The following is a 26,265-nucleotide window of genomic DNA, read 5'->3' as shown; positions in this document are numbered from 1 at the left end:
TCCTCTATAAATCATTGACCTCCAAATCTCCCACCGATGTTCCACAATATGTAGCTATAGTTTCATTCTATTATCTCTGTAGATGGGATGATGGGAGTGATGGTAACCTCTTCTAATTTTCTGTCCCACAGGAAGCAAGACAACCGAGAAGTTACAGCAGCTGCATGACAATGTGAAATCTATTCAGGCAGACACTTCAATAAGTAAAGTTCTGTTCTGAGTGGGGGGGGGGCAGCAGGGGGTATAGGGGTGATGATGAGTATTAGAGGTTGGATGTGATGTTTTTTGTGGTTCTCCATAAAGTGGATAGACAATGATGACTATGAGAGGGTGGACATTGTGTTTCTCCATAAAGGGGATGGACAATGATGACTATGAGAGGGTGGACATGGTGTTTCTCCATAAAGGGGATGGACAATGATGACTATGAGAGGGTGGACATGGTGTTTCTCCATAAAGGGGATGGGTATGGGGTGGACATGGTGCTTGGTGGTTTTCCATATAGGGGATGGAAGTGGTGTTTGGTGGTTCTCCATAAACAGGATGGATAATGATCAGTACAAGAGAGAAGACATGGTGGTTCTCCATAAAGTGGAAGGACAACAATAAGTATGAAAGGGTGGATGTGGTGTTTGGTGGCTCCCCATAAACAGGATGGGTAATGATCAGTTTGAGAAGGTAGATGTGGTGTTTGGTGACTCTCCATAAAGTAGATGGACAATGATGAGTGAGTGTGGGGCTGAGGATGGGGTGTTTGGTGGTTCTCCATAAAGTGGATGGATAATAATGAGTATGAGAGGATAGATGTGGTGTTTGGTTGCTTTCCATAAAGTGGATGGACAATGATGAGTACAAGAGGGTAGATGTGGTGTTTGTTGACTCTCTATAAAGTGGATGGATAATGATGAGTATGAGAGGGTGGATGTGGTGTTTGGTGGCTCCCCATAAACAGGATGGATAATGATCAGTTTGAGAGGGTAGATTTGGTGTTTGGTGACTCTCCATAAAGTAGATGGACAATGATGAGTTAGTGTGGGACTGAGGATGGGGTGTTTGGTGGTTCTTCATAAAGTGGATGGATAATAATGAGTATGAGAGGGTAGATGTGGTGTTTGGTTGCTCTCTATAAAGTGGATGGACAATGATGAGTATGAGAAGATAGATGTGGTGTTTGGATGGACAATAATGAATTTAAGAGGGAGGATGTAGTGTTTTGGTGGCACTCCATAAAGTAGATGGACAATGATGAGAATGAGAGGGTAGATATGGTATTTGGTGGCTTTCCATAAAGTGGATGGATAATGATGAGTATGAGAGGGTAGATATGGTATTTGGTGGCTCCCCATAAAGTGGATGGACAATGATGAGTATGAGAGACTGGATGTGGTGTGGTGGCTCTCCATAAAGTGAAGGACAATGATGAATACAAGATGGTAGATGTGGTGTTTGGTGGCTCCCCATAAAGTGGATAGACAATGATGAGTATGAGAGATTGGACATGGTGTGGTGGCTCTCCAAAAAAGTGGATGGACAATGATGAGTACAAGATGGTAGATGTGGTGTTTGGTGGTTCTCCATAAAGTGGATGGAAAATGATGAGTATGAGAGACTGGACATGGTGTGGTGGCTCTCCATAAAGTGAAGGACAATGATGAGTACAAGATGGTAGATGTGGTGTTTGGTGGTTCTCCATAAAGTGGATGGAAAATGATGAGTACGAGAGGGTGGACGTGGTGTATGATGGTTCTCCATAAAGTGAAGGACAATGATGAGTACAAGATGGTAGATGTGGTGTATGATGGTTCTCCATAAAGGGGATAGACAATGATAACTATGCGAGGTTGGACATGGTGTTTGGTGGCTCACTATAAAATTAATGGATAATTATGAGTATGAGAGGGTGGATGTGATGTTTTGTGGTTCTCTATAAAGTGAATGGACAATGATGCGTATGAGAGGGTGGATGTGATGCTCGGGTGGGAAATAGTGGTGCTTCCAAGGTACAGAGAATAGTTAGGATGAGTGGTACAAGTAGGTGACATGCAATGTTGGTAGAGGGTGAGGGTGAGGGACTGAAGTCGGAATAAAATGGAATTATAATGCTCAGTGTTGGTGAATGTAATGGTGGGGTGCTATTGGTGTTCAGTGTGATCAAAGTAAACCTTTCCTCTATTCTGACTATCTGAAACTAAATGTTCTGTCCTAGAGCAGTCACCACCAGGAACCCACTGCTAGCACTCCAGTCCACAAATCATTCTCTTTGCCTCCTCTGAGATTACCTTCACCTAGCAATGAGAGCCCTAATGTTGGCCATAATCCTCCATTCCAGAAATCCTTCTCTTTTTCCATCTTTTTCTTGACTTTAGAGGCCTCACCGTAGGCCATAACTCTTCTCACCCACTAGTCCTCTATCCAATGAGAGTGCATTGCTTATCTATAAGGTCGTCCTGATTTTTTTCATGATTTTGGATGTTGGTGGCGCCGTGGCGGTAAGGAGGTGTGTTACCTGAGTACCATCTCTTGATGATGATCGTTGACAAATGTGGTGGAACAATGGTGTTATGTGACATGCAATGTTGTTACCATGTGACATGAGTGTTCATGTCAAGTTATATGCAGTGTTGTTGTCATGTTATGTGGAATATCACTATCAAGTGGTGTAGGATGCTGGTGTCTTGGAATGTGGAGTGTTGGTGTCATGTGATGTAGGGGGTTGATGTCATGTGATGTAGGGTGCGGGTGTCATGTGATACAGGGTGTTGCTATCATGTGATGTGGGACATTGGAGTCATGTGATGTGGAGTGTTGGTGTCACGTGTTGTGGAATGTTGGTGTCAAGTGATGTAGGATGTTGGTGTCATGTGATACAGGGTGTTGCTATCATGTGATGTGAAGTTTTGGTGTCATGTGATGTGGGACATTGGAGTCATGTGATGTAGGATGTTGGTGTCATGTGATATGGAGTGTTGGTGTCATGGGATGTTGAGTGTTGCTGTCATGGGATGTTGGGTGTTGGTGTCATGGGATGTTGGGTGTTGGTGTCATGTGATATGGAGTGTTGGTGTCATGGGATGTTGAGTGTTGGTGTCATGGGATGTTGAGTGTTGGTGTCATGTGATATGGAGTGTTGGTGTCATGGGATGTTGAGTGTTGGTGTCATGGGATGTTGGGTGTTGGTTTCATGGGATGTTGGGTGTTGGTGTCATGGGATGTTGGGTGTTGGTGCCATGTGATATGGAGTGTTGGTGTCATGGGATGTTGGGTGTTGGTGTCATGTGATATGGAGTGTTGGTGTCATGGGATGTTGGGTGTTGGTGTCATGTGATATGGAGTGTTGGTGTCATGGGATGTTGGGTGTTGGTGTCATGTGATATGGAGTGTTGGTGTCATGTGATATGGAGTGTTGGTGTCATGGGATGTTGGGTGTTGGTGTCATGTGATATGGAGTGTTGGTGTCATGGGATGTTGAGTGTTGGTGTCATGGGATGTTGAGTGTTGGTGTCATGGGATGTTGAGTGTTGGTGTCATGTGATATGGAGTGTTGGTGTCATGGGATGTTGGGTGTTGGTGTCATGTGATATGGAGTGTTGGTGTCATGGGATGTTGAGTGTTGGTGTCATGGGATGTTGAGTGTTGGTGTCATGTGATATGGAGTGTTGGTGTCATGGGATGTTGAGTGTTGGTGTCATGGGATGTTGGGTGTTGGTGCCATGTGATATGGAGTGTTGGTGTCATGGGATGTTGGGTGTTGGTGTCATGTGATATGGAGTGTTGGTGTCATGTGATATGGAGTGTTGGTGTCATGGGATGTTGGGTGTTGGTGTCATGTGATATGGAGTGTTGGTGTCATGGGATGTTGGGTGTTGGTGTCATGGGATGTTGGGTGTTGGTGTCATGTGATATGGAGTGTTGGTGTCATGTGATATGGAGTGTTGCTGTCATGGGATGTTGAGTGTTGGTGTCATGTGATATGGCATGTTGGTAAATGAGGTGTAAGAAGGGTAGATGGATAGAATCTCAGAGTAATGTTAGGTGTCAGTGATGGGTAGGTTAGAATGTCGGAGAATATTTATAGCCATCCTTTCTTTCCTATTTCAGGCACCCTGCAGAGTACTGTGACTAGGGCCCTCAATACCCTCCGGAGACTCTCAGAACAGGTGAAGAAGCTGGATGTGAATGGTGAGTTCACTAAAAGAAACAGATTTCTGAGTCACTGGGGGGGGGGGGGGAGATTTAAACCAAGGAGCCCATACATGGTGTGAGCCTGCAGAGGAACCCAGTCATGGATTTACATCAGTCAATGAAGAACAATCAAAGTGTTGGATAGACTATGGAATGGTTAGAACCTACGTAGAAGGAAAGGTCCCAAGAGGGAGAAGAGATCCTAGCTTAGACAGTCCTCACCAGAACAGGTTCCCCCATGGAAGATTTGCCCTCTATTCCTGTTCTGGTGAGGACTGTAAATTTACGATTTCCCATCACTTCTGGTCCATTGAGCACGTAGATGGGGGGCTCAATCTCCCCAGCCAGGATACAGACAGCAATAAAATGCTGACAGAGGGTCTAACCCTTTCATATTTCGACAGAAGAAAGGTTCGGTTAGTGTAAAAAATTCTTGACTGGGGGCCTTAGTTTTTTATTCTCGATTCTCTGATTTATGAACTCTCCACCTGACAGCCTCTCTCCGGCCACTCCCACCATTGTGCTGACATTGTCCTTTCCAACCTGTAGGGTCAAATGACTTCACCTGTCCATCCGGATGGAGCACCTTCCAGTCCAGCTGTTACTTCTTCCCCTCAGTTGGGAAGTCATGGAGCGAATCAAAGAAGTTCTGTGAGGACAAAGATTCCCATCTGGTGGTCCTCAACACGAAAGAGGAGCAGGTTGGTGGCTGGTGAGGGCTGTTTGGTGGGTTTTGGAGATTCTCTGCTCAGTGACACTATTTTCACTCCTGGAACTATTTTCATCTCCTTTATAAATTGGTCACAATGGGGTATATTTTTACAATATCTGCATAGTCATTCGCCCAGTAAATCTGCGCGTACATTCGTTCTGTGCGAATTGGGCAAAATTAATGTTGTTTAGTCTATTTTCTCTTCTGAAAGAATGTTTTTTTTTTTATTGTGGACAGTAGTAAAATACCACATTATGGCCACTAGATGGGGCTTGTAATGGAAACCTCAACCCACACTGTACTTGTAGACTTCCGTCAGTATACGGCATCCTCCCAATCATGAACATAGATATCAAATCCTAGTCGCCCCCATACAAAAATAGCCAACAACATAGCTTGTGCGAGTTAAGTAACCTTCTCTTTATTGAACAGCCACACAGAATTTATATACAGCATGGACCTCCCCCTCCTGATTAGATTAGCACACCCAGGTCAGGGTTTGCCTGATTACATTATCATATGCAGATGAAATTGTATACAGAAATAGAATTAACATATAACCAACACAAACAGTATACTATTTCCACTCAGCAACTAACAGATGACAATGATTCAAACAACCTGAGCCAATTAATTAGCAGACTTTCCGTCCTCGAGCTCCGGAAATACAATACAAATTATCTCAATACACAAAAAATAGGGAGAGCCTGTCTCTGACATTGAAGGACGTGGAACAGAAGCCAATGTGATTAGCTCTTTCAATGAACATGGTCAGAATCAAACAGGAATAGTCCTCACATATTTCTCGAGATACATGGCTGACAAATATTACTGTCCCACTTGAAGCAATCCAAACCATTAAGTATCTGTGTTTCACTCCCAGTGGCGCTGAGTACCATCACAGGGCTTATGAGCATAGGAAATATATAACAATGTAATAATTCTAGAGAACACTAGAGGGAATTAGAAACTATATGTAATTTCCTATAACATTCCATAGAGTTGTTACATTGTATCTCTTATTACAAAGACTTGTGTATTTCCTGCGCTCCTCAGCTCCATCCAGTGACCATAATGTGGTATTTTACCACTGCCTATAATAAATGAGCATTCGTGCCGAAGGGAAAATAGCTTAAAAGAACATTTGTTTTTGCCCAGCTTGAACAGAACGAATGTACACGCAGATTTGCTGGACAAATGGCTACACAACTTTTTATGAAGTGTTTCATAATCCTGGAAAAGGTGATAAAAGTGCATTAGAGGAACGCTCATATAAACAAGGATTTTAGGATTCAGAGCTGGGAAGAGGATGGGTGAGGTCAGGATCCAGGGTAGGTAGGTGGGTCACAGTGAGAAGAAGGTGTAGAGCAGGCATGTCCAACCTGCGGCCCGGAAACCGCAGGCAATGCGGCCCACTGCCCCCTGACAATTTTTTTTTTGCTGGGGAGGAAGAAAGTCGAGTCGGGGGCATGGCCACAGAGGCAGCCTCGGAGGATATCATCCACTAGTTGTGTTAAATTAGTGCTGGGGGGGGGGGGGGCACGGCAGCACAGGAAGGGAAGGGTGGCATTTTATTACTTACTTTATATACCTTAACTATAGTATATATTTTATATGCGGCCCAAGAAAATTTCTCTACACTCAATGTGGCCCAGAGAAGCCAAAGGTTTGGACACCCATAGTGTAGAGGGAAGAGTACCAATGATGATAGTCCTGATCCAGCACCCATAATAACACCCGCCCTTGTAAGACTTACTCCGCCCCGGATGTTGTAGAACAGAGAAGAGCCACCAAATGGATGCCAAGGAGGCATGGAGGAAGTCCACTATCAGAAGAAAAGGCAATGATGAGGGGGTGTGATCACCGTGTATAAATACATAAATGGTCCATATGGGGAACTTGGTGAAATGTTGTTCACTTTACCGACTTGCCGACCAGGTCAGCTCTGTCCTGTACCTGGACGCCGTTTCGTGAGACAAGTAGTGGGGGCCCGCACACGCTGATTGGCAATAGCGGGAGCCAATCAGCGGGTCCAGTGAAAGAGATGTCCGCCAGGCACCCACAATTGCTCACCCGTAGAGAAAGGCTTCTTTGCAGTAAGAGCTGTGAAAACCTGAAATACACTTCCTCAGGAGCATGGTTCTAGTCAGCTCTTTAGATTGCTAGATATAACCCTAACCCTGGATGGGCAGAAAATAACTGGCTGTTACTATTTAGAAGGAAAAATACTGTAGATTGTTGATCCAGGGGGGATCTGATTGCCTTAGAGCACATGTGTCAAACACAAGGCCCTAGGGCCGAATACGGCCCTCCAGGCCATTTTATGTGGCCCTAGCACCTCTACTAGAGCTGCAGTAGAGCTCCAGCCCTCCTTTGGGCGACCTCCAGACCCTGCACTTTCTGCTTCACAGCTCTGTCCCCAGCTTCTTCCTAGCAACAACACAAAGTAAGAGGGTGCACTTTGATGTAAGGGGGGGGGGGGCTTAATATCTAATATAAGGGAATTGGGATACCCTGGACATATAGTATTACAGATACAACCGGCCCTTTGAGGGCAATCATAATGCTGATGTAGTTCTGGATGAAGTTGAGTTTAACACCCCGGCCTTGGAGGATCAGGAATTATTATTATTTGTTTTTTACTATTGGAGAAAATTGGACCACAATTTCTGCCTTCCTCAGGATTCGGATCCTCTAGATTTTAGGTTCTGAGGCAGTAAGATGCTATTTTTTTCTTTTTGGTTAAACTCAATGTGTTATTTTCGTTTTTAAAGATTCTTTGACGTTCATCTTAGCAAACACAATATACAGGGATACGGGAAATGAAGATCAACACAAACACACACCCACACAGGGGTGAACTGGATGGACTAGTGTCTTTATTCAACCTTATAAACTAGGAAACTATTTTTAATCCTGACTATATAAGTCTCAGAACCCCATGTCCACTACATTCAGTCAGGCCAATTTTCTGAGAAACATATGTAGGATATAGATTTTCTACTGTAAGTTGGTGTTCAGTGGCTTAACCACTCTTAGGGACAATATCTATGGGCTTATTTTTGCACCAGAACTGCTTCTCTACCCATACAAGTCAATGGGAATACAAAAGTACCTTAAACAGGGCTTTTTTTCAGCTGGAACTTGGTGGAACTCAGTTCCACCACCTCTGGCTCAGGTCCTCTGCTCCCTGCTCACCACTATCATTTGTAAACATAGAAGTCCGGCTTCTGGGTTTACAAGTGACAGCTTGTCTCCCAATGGCTTAAACAGATCGGATCTCCTGAGTGGCTCTCACTGAGTGCAGGATGGGGACAAGGGGGGATCCAGGTGCTGTGCGGATGCTCACCACCCCACTAAATAATCTCCTTGTAAGTGAGAGAGTTGGAGCCACCTACAGTGTGGTCGTGGTTGAGTTCCTGCCCCTATTTTCTTAGAAAAAAAGCCCTGGCCTTAAAGCACGTCAAATTCGGGTCAGGAGAACCTCAAATGCACCTGTAGGACCCTGCCTAAAGCTGGAATGTCTACCCAAACTGAGCATTAATAGCTAGTTGTAGCCAGCCTGAGCTTTGTATGTTATCTGGGTTTGTTGGGTTTCTCCTAAGCTCAGCACGTTGGTTGCCTCGGTTCTCTTCTAGAGTGACATTGTATAGGGTTATGAATATTTATTCTACCTTGGACAACCACTAAGGGATTTATGGCGGTGATATAATCTGGGGAAGAGGATGAATATTTGGAGAGACCCTGTAGTCAGTTCTTTTCCTCCCAAGCTGCCTTGGTAGTATGTAGCTCCAGAAGGGTCCTTGTCTTCTAGGCTCTGTTGGTGAAGAGGTGAGTACAGCAGGATCCAGTTCTCTCCTCCCAGGGGAATAGTGTAGCTTCAGGGAGTTCCAATCTTTGCCTCCTGGGCCCTTTGCTTGGAGGAGGAAGGGTTCCAGGAGATCTAGAAAAGGTTGTTTTCTAGCTGCCCATCTGGGTTTTAAGTGGTTTTAACTACTTTAGCCCCGTAGGATTTGGCTGCTCAAAGACCAGGGCCTATTTTGCGATTCGGCACTGCGTGACTTTAACGGACAATTGCACGGTCGTGCAACGCTGTACCCAAATGAAATTGATGTCCTTTTTTTTCCACAAACAGAGATTTCTTTTGGTGGTATTTGATCACCTGTGCGGTTTTTATTTTTTGTGCTATAAACAAAAAAAGAGCGACAATTTTGAAAAAATAACAATATTTTTCACATTTTTTATATGAAATTCCCCCCCCAAAAAAAAATGTAAAAATCAAAATTTTTTACCATTTTAGGCCAATTTGTTTTCTGCTATATATGTTTGGTAAAAAAAAAATGCAATAAGCGTATTTTGATTGGTTTGCGCAAAAGTTATTGCGTTTACTAACTAAGGGAAAGATTTTTGTCATTTTTGGTGTTTTTTTTTAACGAGTAATTGCGGTGATCTGCATTTTTTTTGCGGGACTACGACATTGCGGTGGACAGATAGGACCCTTGACTGACATTTTTGACACTTTTGGGGGTACCAGTGACATTACTACAGTAATCAGTGCTATACATATGCATTGTTACTGCAAAAAATTGCACTGGCATGGAAGGGGTTAACTTTATTGGTGATGCAGGGGTTAAGTGTGTCCCTAGGGGCGTGCTTCTAACTGTAAAGGGGTTTGGCTAGTGATGTAACCACAGAGACATACGATCCTTCATAGTAGGATTGTATGATCTCTGCAGTTACATCAGGGAGAATGACAGACGGCTTTGTTTACATTAGCCGCCTGCCTTTCTCCCTCTCCAGCGGGAGATCGCAAGTGACCGGCGGATATCGGGTCAGCCGGTCACATGCGCGGACATGTTAGGGAACGAGCGGGGGCGGGAGCGCGCCTCCGGCAGTGCGCGCTCGCCCCCTAGAGGCTCTCAGGCTAGCGACGTAGTACTACATCACTTTGCCTGTACGGGGCTGACCGCAGTCGTGCGGCGGTCGGCAAGTGGTTAAACTGGCCTGTGGCAGAGGTCTAAAGAGACCTATCCTGGCATGCGGCAGAGGCCAAAGAAACTGAAAGGTAGCCATTTACAGAATTTACACTTGCCCATGGCAGAGACCTAAAGAGCCCCACAGCTGACCCGTGGCAGAGGTCAATGGATAGTGGAAGATAGTAGCCCTCACTGAGCCAAAGAGTTCTGTGAGAAGTCTACTGATTGAAGGGGATTTTGGGGTATCCTGTACTCCCCCCCCCCCCAACACAACTGAGCCAAAATATTGCAAGGAAAGGATTGAAGATACTGTCTGTTGTTGTGTACAGACTGGTCAGTGTTTAGGTGTATCTGCAGGACAGGTCAATGTTAGGAAGGCTAGTAGGGATCATAAAAATCCAGCAACTTCTAAGGGCTCCACTGATTCCCACCCGTTAATAAGTTCTGAGTAATCCCAGATGTGTCTCAAACTGATGTAAAAGCCCAGCCCAAAGTTAGTGGCATAGACCCTTCTGTAATGGGCCCGTTCCACTGGAGGTAGAATGGTCTTTTCTTGTCCTTCAGATGATATTCTTTTGTCATTTGTGAAAGCTTTTCACTCCTATTGAATTGATTTATACCCATTCCTTAATTCATCATACATATAAACGAAACCAGTCCAGTTTTTATACATTTTTTGCTCTTGGAGACTTTCCATGGAATTTATTCACCTAGACCAGTGTTTCTCAACCTTTTTTCAGTCAAGGCACCCTTTAAAATTACGGACAATCTTGAGGCACCTTCCTAAATTATGGACAGTCTTGAGACACCCCATCCTAAAATGTAAAAATGATTCTAATAGTTTTACATAACGTAGCAACACCCACACATACAGGACACCCAACGTTAGAAGTGCAAGTTGGTACTGACTAGTATTCCAATGTTTCTCTTCTTTCTCAGTTTTTCTCCATCATTCAGCTAATGTAACCCTAAAGCTGATGGAGAGAGGCAAGGGAGGGTCAAACAAGCATGCTAAATGGGCGACTGACATCCTTCTTATCAACTGATCATGTCATTGGTCGTTAGTAGGTTGGCAGCCAGTAGGTCGTAACCAGGGCTTTTTTTCTCAGAAAATAGGTGCAGGAACCATGACCACAATCTAGGTAGCTCCGACTCGCTCACTTGCAGGGAGATTATCAAGTGGGGGTGTCGGCATCCGCACGGCACCTGCATCCCCCTTGTCCTCATCCTGCACTCAGTAAGAGCCGCTCAGGAGATTGTATCTGTGGGAGCCATTGAGAGACAAGCTGTCACTTGTAAACCCAGAAGCTGAACTTCTGGGTTTACAATTGATAGTGGTGAGCAGGGAGGAGAGGTCCTGAGCCGGAGGTGGTGGAACTGAGTTCCACCAAGTTCCAGCTGAAAAAAAGCCTTGGTCGTAACAGTGCACAATGAAAATCTGTAGCTTTGTGTAATAAAAGGCAGGCTTCATCCACCCGCCGCCTTGTATGCAATCTTTGGACAAATGTTAGGAATTTTGCCAAGGCACCCCTGAAGAAACCTCAAGGCACCCCAGGGTGCCTGGGCACCCTGGTTGAAAAAGGCTGACCTAGACTTTGGTAGTCCGTGTTCTCCACATTCATGGTCAGCCCATTAGAAGGAGGACACTGGACATTCAGAGGGGAAGCTAAAAGAATAAAAGAGATGGGGTGTCTCCCTCAGGATGAAGGCTTCATAAGATGTCTGGTAAAAGAGCTTCCACAGGTACAATGTGATTAAAGTATTGATGGTATCTTGTAGGACTTCGTGTTTGGGATATCAAAGGGGAAGTACACCTGGATTGGACTGACGGATGTGTCAGGAGACTGGAAATGGGTGGATGGAACTGATTATAACTCTGCACCAAAGTGAGTATGGAACCCCCCCCCCCCCCCCACAATACCCTATGTGACCCCAGCATGACACCTTGTAAACTAAACACAATGCTTGATAAGGAAAGGTTGCATTTGGTCTGCTTTGCATGCAGTGCAAACTCACCTCAGTAGAACATGATGAGTCCAAAGCTGGTCAAACTCACCTCAGTAGAACATGATGCCTCCAAAGCTGGTCAAACTCACCTCAGTAGAACATGATGCCTCCAAAGCTGGTCAAACTCACCTCAGTAGAACATGATGAGTCCAAAGCTGGTCAAACTCACCTCAGTAGAACATGATGAGTCCAAAGCTGGTCAAACTCACCTCAGTAGAACATGATGAGTCCAAAGCTGGTCAAACTCACCTCAGTAGAACATGATGAGTCCAAAGCTGGTCAAACTCACCTCAGAAGAACATGATGAGTCCAAAGCTGGTCAAACTCACCTCAGTAGAACATGATGAGTCCAAAGCTGGTCAAACTCACCTCAGTAGAACATGATGCCTCCAAAGCTGGTCAAACTCAGGCTCTAAACTGATAAATATTCGTCAGATGAAGGCCATGATATTTTGCTGACCTGTGTTTGAGGTGTGCCCCAAACCCACGTCAAACACCGGAAAACAACTACTATCAACAGGAGCTCTTATAATGATGGTGGCCATGGTGCTCTATGTCCCTCAGAGTGGAGAGGCTCAAAAATGTTTGTCTTATAGGTGACCATGACACTGTGAATCTTTCTAGGTGGAGAGGCTCATATATATTTGTGTTATAGGTGACCATGGCTCTGTGGGTCCTTCAGGATGGAGATGTTCATGTGTTTGTCTTACTAGTGACCATGGCACTGTAGGTCCTTCAGGATGGAGATGTTCATGTGTTTGTCTTATAGGTGACCATAGCGCTGTAGGTCCTTCAGGGTGGAGATGTTCATGTGTTTGTCTTATAGGTGACCATGGTGCTGTATGTCCTTCAGGGTGGAGATTTTCATGTGTTTGTCTTTTACGTGACCATGGTGCTGTAGGTCCTGCAGGGTGGAGATGTTCATGTGTTTGTCTTTTAGGTGACCATGGCTCTGTGGGTCCTTCAGGATGGAGATGTTCATGTGTTTGTCTTATAGGTGACCATGGCTCTGTAGGTCCTTCAGGGTGGAGATGTTCATGTGTTTGTCTTATAGGTGACCATGGCACTGTAGGTCCTTCAGGATGGAGATGTTCATGTGTTTGTCCTATAGGTGACCATAGCGCTGTAGGTCCTTCAGGGTGGAGATGTTCATGTATTTGTCTTATAGGTGACCATGGCACTGTATGTCCTTCAGGGTGGAGATTTTCATGTGTTTGTCTTTTACGTGACCATGGCACTGTAGGTCCTTCAGGGTGGAGATGTTCATGTGTTTGTCTTATAGGTGACCATGGCACTGTAGGTCCTTCAGGGTGGAAATGTTCATGTGTTTGTCTTATAGGTGACCATAGCGCTGTATGTCCTTCAGGGTGGAGATTTTCATGTGTTTGTCTTTTACGTGACCATGGCACTGTAGGTCCTTCAGGGTGGAGATGTTCATGTGTTTGTCTTATAGGTGACCATGGCACTGTAGGTCCTTCAGGGTGGAGATGTTCATGTGTTTGTCTTATAGGTGACCATAGCGCTGTAGGTCCTTCAAGGTGGACATGCTTATGTGTTTATCTTATAGGTGACCATGGTGCTGCAGATCCTTCAGGGTAAAGATATTCACGTGTTTGTCTTATAAGTGACCATGGCGCTGTAAGTCCTTCAGGGTGGAGATGTTCATGTGTTTGTCTTATAGGTGACCATGGCTCTATTAGTCTTTCAGGGCTGAGATTGTAATTTGTGTTTGTCTTATAAGTGACCATGGCTCTGTAGGTCCTTCAGGGTGGAGATGTTCATATGTTTGTCTTATAGGTGACCATGGTGCTGTATGTCCTTCAGGATGGAGATGTTCATGTGTTTGTCTTATAGCTGACCATGGCGCTGTACGTCCTTCAAGGTGGAGATGTTCATGTGTTTATCTTATAAGTGACCATGGCTCTGTAAGTCCTTCAAGGTGGAGATATTCATGTGTTTGTCTTATAAGTGACCATGGTGCTGTAAGTCCTTCAGGGTGGAGATGTTCATGTGTTTATCTTATAGGTGACCATGGCTCTGTATGTCCTTCAGGGTGGAGATGTTCATGTGTTTATCTTATAGGTGACCATGGCACTGTATGTCCTTCAGGGTGGAGAAGTTCATGTGTTTGTCTTACAGGTGACCATGGCACTATTAGTCTTTCAGGGCTGAGATTGTAATTTGTGTTTGTCTTGTAGGAATTGGATCCCCGGACAGCCTGATGAGTATTATGGCCATGGTCTTGGTGGAGGAGAAGACTGCGCCCACCTGCACGGGAATGGCCAATGGAACGATGACCACTGTTCCCGGGATTACAACTACATCTGTGAGATGGAAATGATATGAGGAGCGATGGGACACTAAGGGGACCTTCTTATAATGATCACCAAATGCCTACTTTTTTTTGTCATTGAGTCTTGGCTGAAGGATACTATTCATGGAGGTTGGAAGTCATAACATACTTCTATGTAGCTTCCATGTTCTATCAGTCCATAAAAGACTGCTTTACGGTGGAGCCCACCAGCCTCTTCCTTACATTCCACCATCTTTTTACAGGTTTCCTCCACATTTTGCTCAAAGTCCCCACAGTTGTAAAGCAACAGAAGAGGATTTAGAGAATTAGTACCCCCCATAGGTGAGGGTCCAACATGGAGTTCCCATGATTTGCTCCTGTAGGCATATATTTGTGTGAGGTTCTCCAAAATATTCAGGAAGGCCGAGAATCACAAACCTAAGCACCTCCACTATATTATAGCAGCAGCTCCGATAAGAAGGGTCGGATTATAACTCGATATTGTGGAATATTTACAATTATTCTCTCATTTTGCCAGGATACACAGGGGATGAAATAATCTTTTATAGCCAGGGGGTGCAGTGCCCTTGGTGGGAGACCCTGGCGCCGCGAGACATGGCTTTCCTTATGAACAAAGCCACATCAGATCCAGATGTTGTGTGGCACGGCTTTGTTAATAAGGACATAGCAATAATGTTGTCTGTCAACAAGGCCAAATGATTCTCATGTCGGCTCTGACATGTCCATCCCATGACTTTGTTCATAAAGGTTTAGGATTACCATTAGGCTGATTTTTTGGAAATTTTGAAGCATCTAAAGATTCACTCTCCATAGTGAAAAACAAGATTTGCATTCATTGAACGTTCGCTCTTCTTTATGTTATCCAATTCCAATGCTGATGACCATAGAGTACTGGAGATCTTTAGCAGCATAGAGAGGAAATGTGGTCAGCTACAGCAGCGACTCCTAGAGGAAATAAGCGGAGAGATTTGTAGAGACTTAGAGAAGGATTGTGGTCAGCTATAGCAGCGAATCCTAGAGGAAATAAGCAGAGAGATTTGTAGAGACATAGAGAGGGATTGTGGTCAGCTACAGCAGCAACTTCCCAGAGGAAATAAGCAGAGAGATTTGTAGAGTCATAGAGAGGGATTGTGGTCAGCTACAGCAGCAACTTCCCAGAGGAAATAAGCAGAGAGATTTGTAGAGACATAGAGAGGGATTGTGGTCAGCTACAGCAGCGACTCCCCAGAGGAAATAAGAAGAGATTTGTAGAGACATAGAGGGATTGTGATCAGCTACAGCAGCAACTCCCCAGAGGAAATACGCTGAGAGATTTGTAGAGACATAGAGAGGGATTGTGGTCAGCTACAACAGCAACTTCCCAGAGGAAATAAGTGGAGAGATTTGTAGAGACATAGACAGGGATTGTGGTCAGCTACAGCAGCAACTTCCCAGAGGAAATAAGCGGAGAGATTTGTAGAGACATAGAGAGGGATTGTGGTCAGCTACAGCAGCAACTCCTAGAGGAAATAAGTGGAGAGATTTGTAGAGACATAGAGAGGGATTGTGGTCAGCTACAGCAGCAACTCCCCAGAGGAAATAAGCGGAGAGATTTGTAGAGACATAGAGAGGGATTGTGGTCAGCTACAGCAGCAACTTCCCAGAGGAAATAAGCGGAGAGATTTGTAGAGACATAGAGAGGGATTGTGGTCAGCTACAACAGCAACTTCCCAGAGGAAATAAGTGGAGAGATTTGTAGAGACATAGAGAGGGATTGTGGTCAGCTACAACAGCAACTTCCCAGAGGAAATAAGTGGAGAGATTTGTAGAGACATAGAGAGGGATTGTGGTCAGCTACAGCAGCAACTCCCCAGAGGAAATAAGAAGAGATTTGTAGAGACATAGAGGGATTGTGATCAGCTACAGCAGCAACTCCCCAGAGGAAATAAGTGGAGAGATTTGTAGAGACATAGAGAGGGATTGTGGTCAGCTACAGCAGCAACTCCCCAGAGGAAATACACTGAGAGATTTGTAGAGACATAGAGAGGGATTGTGGTCAGCTACAGCAGCAACTTCCCAGAGGAAATAAGCGGAGAGATTTGTAGAGACATAGAGAGGGATTGTGGTCAGCTACAGCAGCAACTCCCCAGAGGAAATAAGCAGAGAGATTTGTAGAGACAGAGAGAGGGATTGTGGTCAGCTACAGCAGCAACTCCCCAGAGGAAATATGAAGAGATTTGTAGAGACATACAGAGGGATTGTGGTCAGCTACAGCAGCAACTCCCAGAGGAAATAAGCAGAGAGATTTGTAGAGACATAGAGAAGGATTGTGGTCAGCTATAGCAGCGACTCCTAGAGGAAATAAGCAGAGAGATTTGTAGAGACATACAGAGGGATTGTGGTCAGCTACAGCAGCAACTCCCCAGAGGAAATACACTGAGAGATTTGTAGAGACGTAGAGAAGGATTGTGGTCAGCTACAGCAGCAACTTCCCAGAGGAAATAAGCGGAGAGATTTGTAGAGACATAGAGAGGGATTGTGGTCAGCTACAGCAGCAACTCCCCAGAGGAAATAAGCAGAGAGATTTGTAGAGACAGAGAGAGGGATTGTGGTCAGCTACAGCAGCAACTCCCCAGAGGAAATATGAAGAGATTTGTAGAGACATACAGAGGGATTGTGGTCAGCTACAGCAGCAACTCCCAGAGGAAATAAGCAGAGAGATTTGTAGAGACATAGAGAAGGATTGTGGTCAGCTACAGCAGCAACTCCCCAGAGGAAATAAGCAGAGAGATTTGTAGAGACATAGAGAGGGATTGTGGTCAGCTACAGCAGCAACTTCCCAGAGGAAATAAGCAGAGAGATTTGTAGAGACATAGAGAGGGATTGTGGTCAGCTACAGCAGCAACTTCCCAGAGGAAATAAGCAGAGAGATTTGTAGAGACATAGAGAGGAAATGTGTTCAGCTACAGCAGCAACTCCCCAGAGGAAATAAGCGGAGAGATTTGTAGAGACATAGAGAGGGATGGTGGTCAGCTACAGCAGCAACTCCCCATAGGAAATAAATTCTCAGGCTTATCGTTCAAAGCAGTGAGCCTGGGAAATGCCCTATGGTTCTCCTGGATGGCCATAGAGGTTATCAGAGATCAGATTGTCTCTGATCACCTCTATGATCTAGGAGGACCGGAGAAAGGTCATGACATCATTTCCGGTTTGGGGCAGAAGAATTTTTTTTTTTTTTAAAGGAAAAGACCACCTATTTTTTTTTTTTTGATGTTTTACTTCCAAAGGGACGGTGTAAAAATAAAAAAAAAATAAGGAAAAAAAAAGTTTTAAGCGCCCCCCCCTCCCCTGTGCTTGCGCATACGTAGATCACGCACACATATGTAAACGGTTTTCACACCAAACATGTGAGGTATCGCTGCGAACGTTAGACCGAGAGCTATACTTCTAGCACTAGACATCCTCTGTACCTCTAAATATGTAACCTGTAAACATTTTAAAGCATCACCTATGGAAATGTTTAAACACTTTTCCACCAGCCGCTATACATATACTGCGGCAGGTTCCTGCAAAATGGCGTACAAGAACGTCGCTTTGCATGAGCGCTCGTGGGGGCGTGCGGACCCATTTGCCAGAGAGGAAGCTGATCTACGGGGCCAGCAGCTGCGATTGCTCCTCGTAGAGACAGACCGCTGTTCTATCAGCCATAAACACAGGGATCCTCCTATTCAGGAACACAGATGTCTGTGTTCATTCCATAAGCCCATCCCCCACACAGTTAGAAAGCACCCCCTAGGGGCACATGTAACCCTGTGATCGCCCCCTGGTGTTAACCCCTTCCCTGCCAGTGTCATTATTACAGTAACAGTACATATTTTATTTTAGCACTGATTACTGTAGTGATGTCACTGGTCCCCCCAAAAGTTTAAAAAATGTCAGTTAGGGGTCCGATCTGTCCGCCGCAATGTCACAGTCCTGCAAAAAAAAATCGCAGATCGCCGCCATTACTCGTTAAAAAAAAAAAAAAACAACAAAAATGACATAAATCTTTCCCTTTGTTAGAAAACGCAATAACTTTTGCGCAAACCAATCAAAATACGCTTATTGCGATTTTTTTACCAAAAATATGTAGCAGAAAACAAATTGGCCTAAAATGTTAAAAAAAAATTATTTTTACATTTTTTTGGGGGGAATTTCATATAAAAAAAATGTGAAAAATATTATTATTTTTTCAAAATTGTGGCTCTTTTTTTGTTTATAGCGCAAAAAATAAAAATCGCACAGGTGATCAAATACCACCAAAAGAAATCTCTGTTTGTGGGAAAAAAAGGACGTCAAATTCGTTTAGGTACAGCGTCGCACGACCGCGCAATTCTCTGTTAAAATCACGCAGTGCCGAATTGCAAAATAGTCCCTGGTCAGGAAGGGGGTAAAATCTTCCGGGGCGTAAGTGGTTAAGGGGGAAAACTTTCTGGGCCAGAAGTGGTTAAGTATCCTAGATTCTCGCCATTCCATTAAAGCATGCACAATTTTATAGAGTGACATGTTAGGTATCTATTTGTTTGGTATAACATCCTCTTTCATATTTGCCCAAAAAAAAAAATGGGATATATATTGTGTTTATTTTTTTTTTTTGCATTAAAATTCATTAAAATGTAATTTTTTCAGAAAAACTTCTGCACAAATACAGAGTGACATAAAAAATTGCAAGGATCGCCAATTTTTTTCTCTAGGGTCTCTGCTAGAAAAAAAACAAATATAAAATGTTTTGGGGGTTTTTAAGTAATTTTCTAGCAAAAAATACAGATTTTTACTTTTTAAAAAAAAGTGCCATAAAAGGCGGGGTCTTCCAGCGGATAATCTGCACCAATGTTGTACCCGGGCCGATCCCCACTGAGAGAATAACGATTTCCTGAACTTATAGAGAACCTCCAATCCGGATTCTGCTGTCAACGATCAAAGAATATCAGAAGAAATCATGATAAATCTACCATATATAATTCTTATTATTTGTCACACATTAAAAGATATATTTTATATTTGTAATACATTTTGAAAAAATATTTTTTGATGTCTTGGTAATGAATTAAATAAATTAATAATTACATTTTATCAAAAAAATAAATAAAATCATCTGGTGTCTCTTTTAATCGCCACAAAGTCCAAACTTCTACCCCCTCCGCCGAGGAGTTCCTGAAATATCGGGATTTCAATTCAACGATTTCCAATGAAATAATCCTCAGAGCCCCCCAGATATCTGTATATTATTATTACCACATTATTATATACTTCACTTCTATCTATATTATTATTATATACTTCACTTCTATCTATATTATTATATACTTCACTTCTATCTATATTATTATATACTTCACTTCTATCTATATTATTATTATTATATACTTCACTTCTATCTATATTATTATTATATACTTCACTTCTATCTATATTATTATTATATACTTCACTTCTATCTATATTATTATATACTTCACTTCTATCTATATTATTATATACTTCACGTCTATCTATATTATTATTATTATTATTATTATTTTTACCGCATTATTATATACTTCACTTCTATCCAATTCTTCATTAATTACAAATACAAGGATATGACCAGTATACAGCACTGCGGTATATGTCAGAGCTATATAAATGTATAATAATAATAGTGTGTGACTGTGGGGGAGGGGACATTAGAGTGTAAGCTCCTCTGGTACAGAGACTGATGTGACTGTGGGGGAGGGGCCTAAAGAGTGTAAGCTCCTCAGGTACAGAGACTGATGTGATTGTGGGGGAGGGGACATTAGAGTGTAAGCTTCTCTGGTACAGAGACTGATGTGACTGTGGGGGAGGGGACATTAGAGTGTAAGCTCCTCTGGTACAGAGACTGATGTGACTGTGGGGGAGGGGACATTAGAGTGTAAGCTCCTCTGGTACAGAGACTGATGTGACTGTGGGGGGAGGGGACATTAGAGTGTAAGCTCCTCTGGTACAGAGACTGATGTGACTGTGGGGGAGGGGACATTAGAGTGTAAGCTCCTCTGGTACATAGACTGATGTGACTGTGGGGGAGGGGATATTAGAGTGTAAGCTCCTCTGGTACAGAGACTGATGTGACTGTGTTGGAGGGGACATTAGAGTGTTAGCTCCTCTGGCACAGAGACTGATGTGACTGTGGGGGGACATTAGAGTGTAAGCTCCTCTGGTACAGAGACTGATGTGACTCTGGGGGAGGGGACATTAGAGTGTAAGCTCCTCTGGTACAGAGACTGATGTGACTGTGAGGGAGGGGACATTAGAGTGTAAGCTCCTCTGGTACAGAGACTGATGTGACTGTGGGGGAGGGGGACATTAGAGTGTAAGCTCCTCTGGTACAGAGACTGATGTGACTGTGGGGGAGGGGACATTAGAGTGTAAGCTCCTCTGGTACAGAGACTGATGTGACTGTAGGGGAGGGGACATTAGAGTGTAAGCTCCTCTGGTACAGAGACTGATGTGACTGTGGGGGAGGGGACATTAGAGTGTAAGCTCCTCTGGTACAGAGACTGATGTGACTGTGGGGGAGGGGGACATTAGAGTGTAAGCTCCTCTGGTACAGAGACTGATGTGACTGTGGGGGGAGGGGACATTAGAGTGTAAGCTCCTCTGGTACAGAGACTGATGTGATTGGCTCAGTGATCTCTGTACAGCACTGCGGTATATGTCAGAGCTAGAAAAAAATGCTCAATTTCACTCTAAGAAACACAACATATGGTATCTATGCCAAAGTATTAAATAGGATAAGAGAATCCCAAATGGGATAAATGGTCGGGGAAGGACATTGCAAAACCAGAAGGTGTAATGGCAACTAAAAATACATCTATATATATATATAAATTACTAAATTTTATTAATGCAGAGTAAAAGATCTATCTGCTGCAAAGCATCATAGAATCAACACATTGGTACAAATAAAGGACAGAGGAGGCGGAGGAGGTGGTCTCGGTGGTGGAGCAATATGCTAAGGCATCCGCCTCAAAGATCAAATCAAATCGGGATAAGATATAATTTATGGCAAAAAAAAAAAAAGTAGATTGTTGGATATGTCAATTAGTTCAGGAGACTTCCAATCCTAATATGCAATGAATAAAATTATTATATAAGAGGAGCCAGGTTCAGACCCCCAAGGGTACAAAACACTGGTTCCTCTAAATAAAAGGAAATGAATTGTTGAGGAGGGCTCCTGATGGGTGAGCGCAAGTTCAAATAACAAAAAACATATTCAAAAAAGTGTATAAGTTTATTAAAGAGATAAAAGAGAAAATATTGTTAAAAGAGAATAAATCTCACAATACATTATACAAAATAAACATATAGTGTAACCATTGTAGTCTCAGCCAAAAAGGACGGGCTGACGCGTTTCGCCCAGAGGCTTTCTCAAAGACCACGTAGTATCCCAGGCGGATTATTACAAGGAAAAAGATACACAATTAGAATCAGATTCACATAACATTTTTATATCATTAATGAACAACTATTACATTCACATCTACACATAATACTATAAAAGGTTTTGTTGCACTAACCAAGTTACAAAAAATGATGAATGATGGTTTGGGAAAACCATGAAATCCGGTCACTGACCATACATGCCAAGCCACAGGCGACCAAGGGAGCTAGACCCAAAGGGGGGTTGTCAAGCCTGAAATCCTCGGATGGGTCACTTAAGACTCAAGGGGAACCGGAAAGCAGGGGTATCCAGCACACCGCCCAAAATATCAAACGATAAAAATCTGAAATGGAAGGGATAAGAATGACACTCATCAGGACACCTGGCGTGCCTGTCCGTCATTTGGCGCCCGCACCGGAATTGGTTTGATATCACTTCCGGTGGAGTTTGATACATTAGGGGGTGAAGGCGCGGCCTCGGTAGCGGCTGTTCGCCTCTGTCTCCCTACTCGGCAGGAACTTTGGCTTTTGTCTTGATTTCGTCCGCAGGGATTGGTGAATGACCATAAGGTAGGAAGCTCTGCAATATGGGGTTATAGTTGATCCTTCAGCACACTAGCTTTGCTGTTTAATACGCTATTACTCTGTCTCTATCCTCCCCCCCCCCTTTCCCCCTTTCCTGGGGGCTACTGGGAATTTAATGTGCCTTCTCATTATGACCAAACTAATCAGTAGTTTTAGCCCATCTGAGGTTATCAGTGGGCTACATCCATTTAATTGGAGTGGCTATGGAAGGTGTCCTGATGAGTGTCATTCTTATCCCTTCCATTTCAGATTTTTATCGTTTGATATTTTGGGCGATGTGCTGGATACCCCTGCTTTCCGGTTCCCCTTGAGTCTTAAGTGACCCATTCGAGGATTTCAGACTCGACACCCCCCCTCTGGGTCTAGCCCTGGTTATTTCCGTGGGCTGTGAGCCCCCTCTATTTGGCTCCCCTTGGTCGCCTGTGGCTTGGCATGTATGGTCAGTGACCGGATTTCATGGTTTTCCCAAACCATCATTCATCATTTTTTGTAACTTGGTGAGCGCAACAAAACCTTTTATAGCATTAGGCTCCATGCACACAGGGCGTCATAAAAATGTGCTCCAAAGCTGTTAACTTGATGCCGGGAAACAGCAGCTGTTAAACGTGCTTTCAGTAGCTTTTTCCATTAGCGTTATCGCACGTTTGGCCACAGTAGCTGTTAGCAGCATTTTTTCTGCCTCCATTCAAAATCAATGGTTCCCTATGGGAGCCTATTGATTTGAATGGAAGTCGCACCGCAGATCGGATCAGGGTGATCCGACTTGCGGCGCAACTTGCGCTGTGAGAATCTTGAGTGGGAACTCCACGCCAAAATGGGGAAAAAAATGGCGTGGGGTTCCCCCCCAGGTTCCAAACCAGGCCCTTCGGGTGTGGTATGGAATTTGAGGGTAGCCCCACACCGAAAAAACGGCGTGCGGTCCCGCCCAAAATCCATACCAGACCCTTATCCAAGCATGCAGCCCGGCATACCAGGAAAGGGGAGGGGACAAGTGAGCGGCCCCACCCCCCCTGGATCATACCAGGCCACACGCCCTCAACATGGGGGGGGTGTGGGTGCTTTTGGGCAGGGGGGCTCTGCACCCCCCACCTCAAAGCACCTTGCCCCCATGTTGATGAGGACAAGGGCCTCATCCCCACAACCCTGGCCGGTGGTTGTGGGGGTCTGCGGGCAGGGGGCTCATCGGAATCTGGAAGCCCCCTTTAACAAGGGGGCCCCCCAGATCCCGGACCCCCTCCCTATGTGAATGGGTATGGTGTACACTGTACCCCTACCCATTCACCCCATAAAAGGCAGTGTGTGTAAATAACGACAGGAGACGTTTTGGAAAGTTTATTAAAAATCTTCATCCCGTCTTCTCCCTCTCCGGTCTTCTGCTCTTTTGCTGTCCTCTCTTCTTGTCTTCTCCTCTCCGGTCTTCTGCTCTTTTGCTGTCCGCTCTTCTTGTCTTGTCTTCTTCTCTCCGATCTTCTGGTCTTCTGCTCTTTTGCTGTCGGCTCTTCTTCTTCCTCCGGTCCTCCTCCGACGACGTCTCCGGCGATTATGCCGGTCTCTGGTCTCTGCAGCTTATTATATAGCCATTAGGGGCGTGGCCGCCAGATGACGTCATCAGGAGACCCCGCCCCCTTGTGTCACATATGACGTCATCTGTGACATAAGGGGGTGGGGTCTCCAGATGACGTCATCTGGTGGCCACGCCCCTAATGGCTATATAATAAGCTGCAGAGACCGGAGACCGGCATAATCGCCGGAGACATCGTCGGAGGAGGACCGGAGGAAGAAGAAGAGCTGACAGCAAAAGAGCAGAAGACCAGAAGACCGGAGATAAGTAGACAAGACAAGAGCGGACAGCAAAAGAGCAGAAGACCGGAGAGGAGAAGACAAGAAGTGAGGACAACAAAAGAGCAGAAGACCGGAGAGGGAGAAGACGGGATGAAGATTTTTAATAAACTTTCCAAAACTTCTCCTGTCGTTATTTACACACACTGCCTTTTATGTGGTGAATGAGTAGGGGTACAGTGTACCCCATACCCATTCACATAGGGAGGGGGTCCGGGATCTGGGGGCCCCCTTGTTAAAGGGGGCTTCCAGATTCCGATGAGCCCCCTGCCCGCAGACCCCCACAACCACCGGCCAGGGTTGTTGGGATGAGGCCCTTGTCCTCATCAACATGGGGGCAAGGTGCTTTGAGGTGGGGGGTGCAGAGCCCCCCCCTGCCCCAAAGCACCCACACCCCCCCATGTTGAGGGCGTGTGGCCTGGTATGATCCAGGGGGGGTGGGGCCGCTCACTTGTCCCCTCCCCTTTCCTGGTATGCCGGGCTGCATGCTTGGATAAGGGTCTGGTATGGATTTTGGGGGGAACCCCACGCCGTTTTTTTCCCCATTTTGGCGTGGAGTTCCCCCTCAAGATTCTCACAGCACAGCGCCGCAAGTCGGATCATCCTGATCCGACTTGCGGTGCGACTTCCATTCAAATCAATAGGCTCCCATAGGGAACCATTGATTTTGAATGGAAGAAAAAAAAACGTATAACGTGGCTTAACGCACGTTAAGCAATGTTATTCAGCCTTTAGCAGCGTCAGACGTTTTTACAGCTTGACGCTGCAGCTCCAGAACGCACAGTTCCTGGGTGTAAGGTTCTGGCACTCTCAGTGCCTCCTATCACATCATTTCCGGGTGCTTTCCATCTACCTAGATAGATGAAGCACATATAGGTGTGTTTTTGTAATGTTCCGGTACCTTTGGTACCCTAAATTACTCTTTTTCACAAGTGTATGCGCCCCACCATTCTCTTTTGGAAAGGTGCGCATACACCTTTAAGACTGAAGCTGTCATCACTCAGCGCCGGACTAGATGGCTATTTAAATCGCCGGTTCTCACTCACATGTGTTCGTTCAAACACCCTTACCTGGATGCTAACTTGGCTTGAAGCTTTCGTGCTTGCAAGCATACCTCGCTGACGGAACCTCGCTGCGCTGATCCCTGCATCCCGCTTCCGGATCATCCGCTCCTCCTGAACCAACCTTCGGCTGTATTGCTATTAATGCTAAGTACCCCGCAGGGGAACCCTCTATAAACTTATACTAAGCTTACACTATCTAGCTCTGCATAGTAAAGACTATTTATCACATCTGCATATCTAGATTGCTAGCTCTTAAGACTACTGCTACTTATTCCTGCACTGGGTTGATCACTCTTGTATGTCCACCTGCTACTCTGTCATCTGCTACCATACATGATTGCTAAACCTACCTGCATCCATCTGCTACTGTCTTACCTTCAAGTGTCTGTCACCTACCACCTCCACTCAACCTGTCTCTTAAATCTTCATCACTGTGTTACTACATACATAAAGTCACTCTAGGAACCAGCTTGTTGAGTGTGTGTATTTACTAGCTGAATTAAGACCTTCCACACATGATGAGTCATTGAGGTTGGGAATGGTATCTCAGCATCTCTCTTACATGACTACTGAAGTGGAATATTTCTGCAGCTGAAAATCCACACCATACATGAAACGCAGGAGCGTTACAGATTGAACGAACCCACAAATGGATTCAGCAGAAATAACCACTCAGGTGACACAATTAAAACAGCAAGTAACTGCGTTAATACACGCACTTGCTGAATTAAAAGAAGACAATCAGGCTCTGTCGCAGCAGGTAATTAGACTGACACAACTTACCTCTGCTCAGTCCCCTGAACCCAAGATAAATCCCCCTTTGGTATTTACAGGCGATCGCAAAAAATTTTGCGAATTTAAAAACGCATGTGAGTTACTTTTTTTGCTAAAACCTCGTACCTACCTTACTGATCACATTAAGGTTTGTACTATTATTTCTTACCTAACAGGCGATCCTCGAGCCTGGGCAGATTCTCTTTTTGAGAAAAACGACCAGCTTCTCAACTCCTATGCCTTGTTCCTGGCAGAGCTCACTAGCCTATATGATGACCCCAATAGACAGAGTACTGCCGATCTTCAATTAAGATCCTTGAAACAAGGAAGGAGGCCTGTAGAAGACTTTGTCGCGGAATTCAAGAGATGGACCCTTGATTCAGAATGGAATGA

The 26,265-nt window shown here is 44.7% G+C and overlaps 1 protein-coding gene across 1 annotated transcript in view; it reads left to right on the top strand.

Annotated features, from left to right (window-relative positions):
- The window catches only part of LOC309553628 (asialoglycoprotein receptor 1-like), a 31,949-nt gene extending 17,429 nt beyond the window's left edge, over positions 1–14,520 (top strand). The window contains exons 3-7 of the mRNA XM_082254913.1: positions 132–203; positions 4,099–4,179; positions 4,732–4,883; positions 11,650–11,756; positions 14,076–14,520. Of these exons, the coding sequence (XP_082111039.1) occupies positions 132–203; positions 4,099–4,179; positions 4,732–4,883; positions 11,650–11,756; positions 14,076–14,223 (560 nt within the window). The 3' untranslated portion in view covers positions 14,224–14,520. The remainder of the gene's footprint in view (positions 1–131; positions 204–4,098; positions 4,180–4,731; positions 4,884–11,649; positions 11,757–14,075) is intronic.
- The last annotated feature ends 11,745 nt before the right edge of the window (positions 14,521–26,265 follow it).

This window comes from Pelophylax lessonae (assembly GCF_965119305.1).
Source record: "Pelophylax lessonae genome assembly, chromosome: 4".
In the NCBI taxonomy this organism is placed as follows: domain Eukaryota; kingdom Metazoa; phylum Chordata; class Amphibia; order Anura; family Ranidae; genus Pelophylax; species Pelophylax lessonae.
The sequence above is the reverse complement of the archived record's forward strand: the minus strand, read 5'-3'. Positions and strand labels throughout refer to the sequence as shown.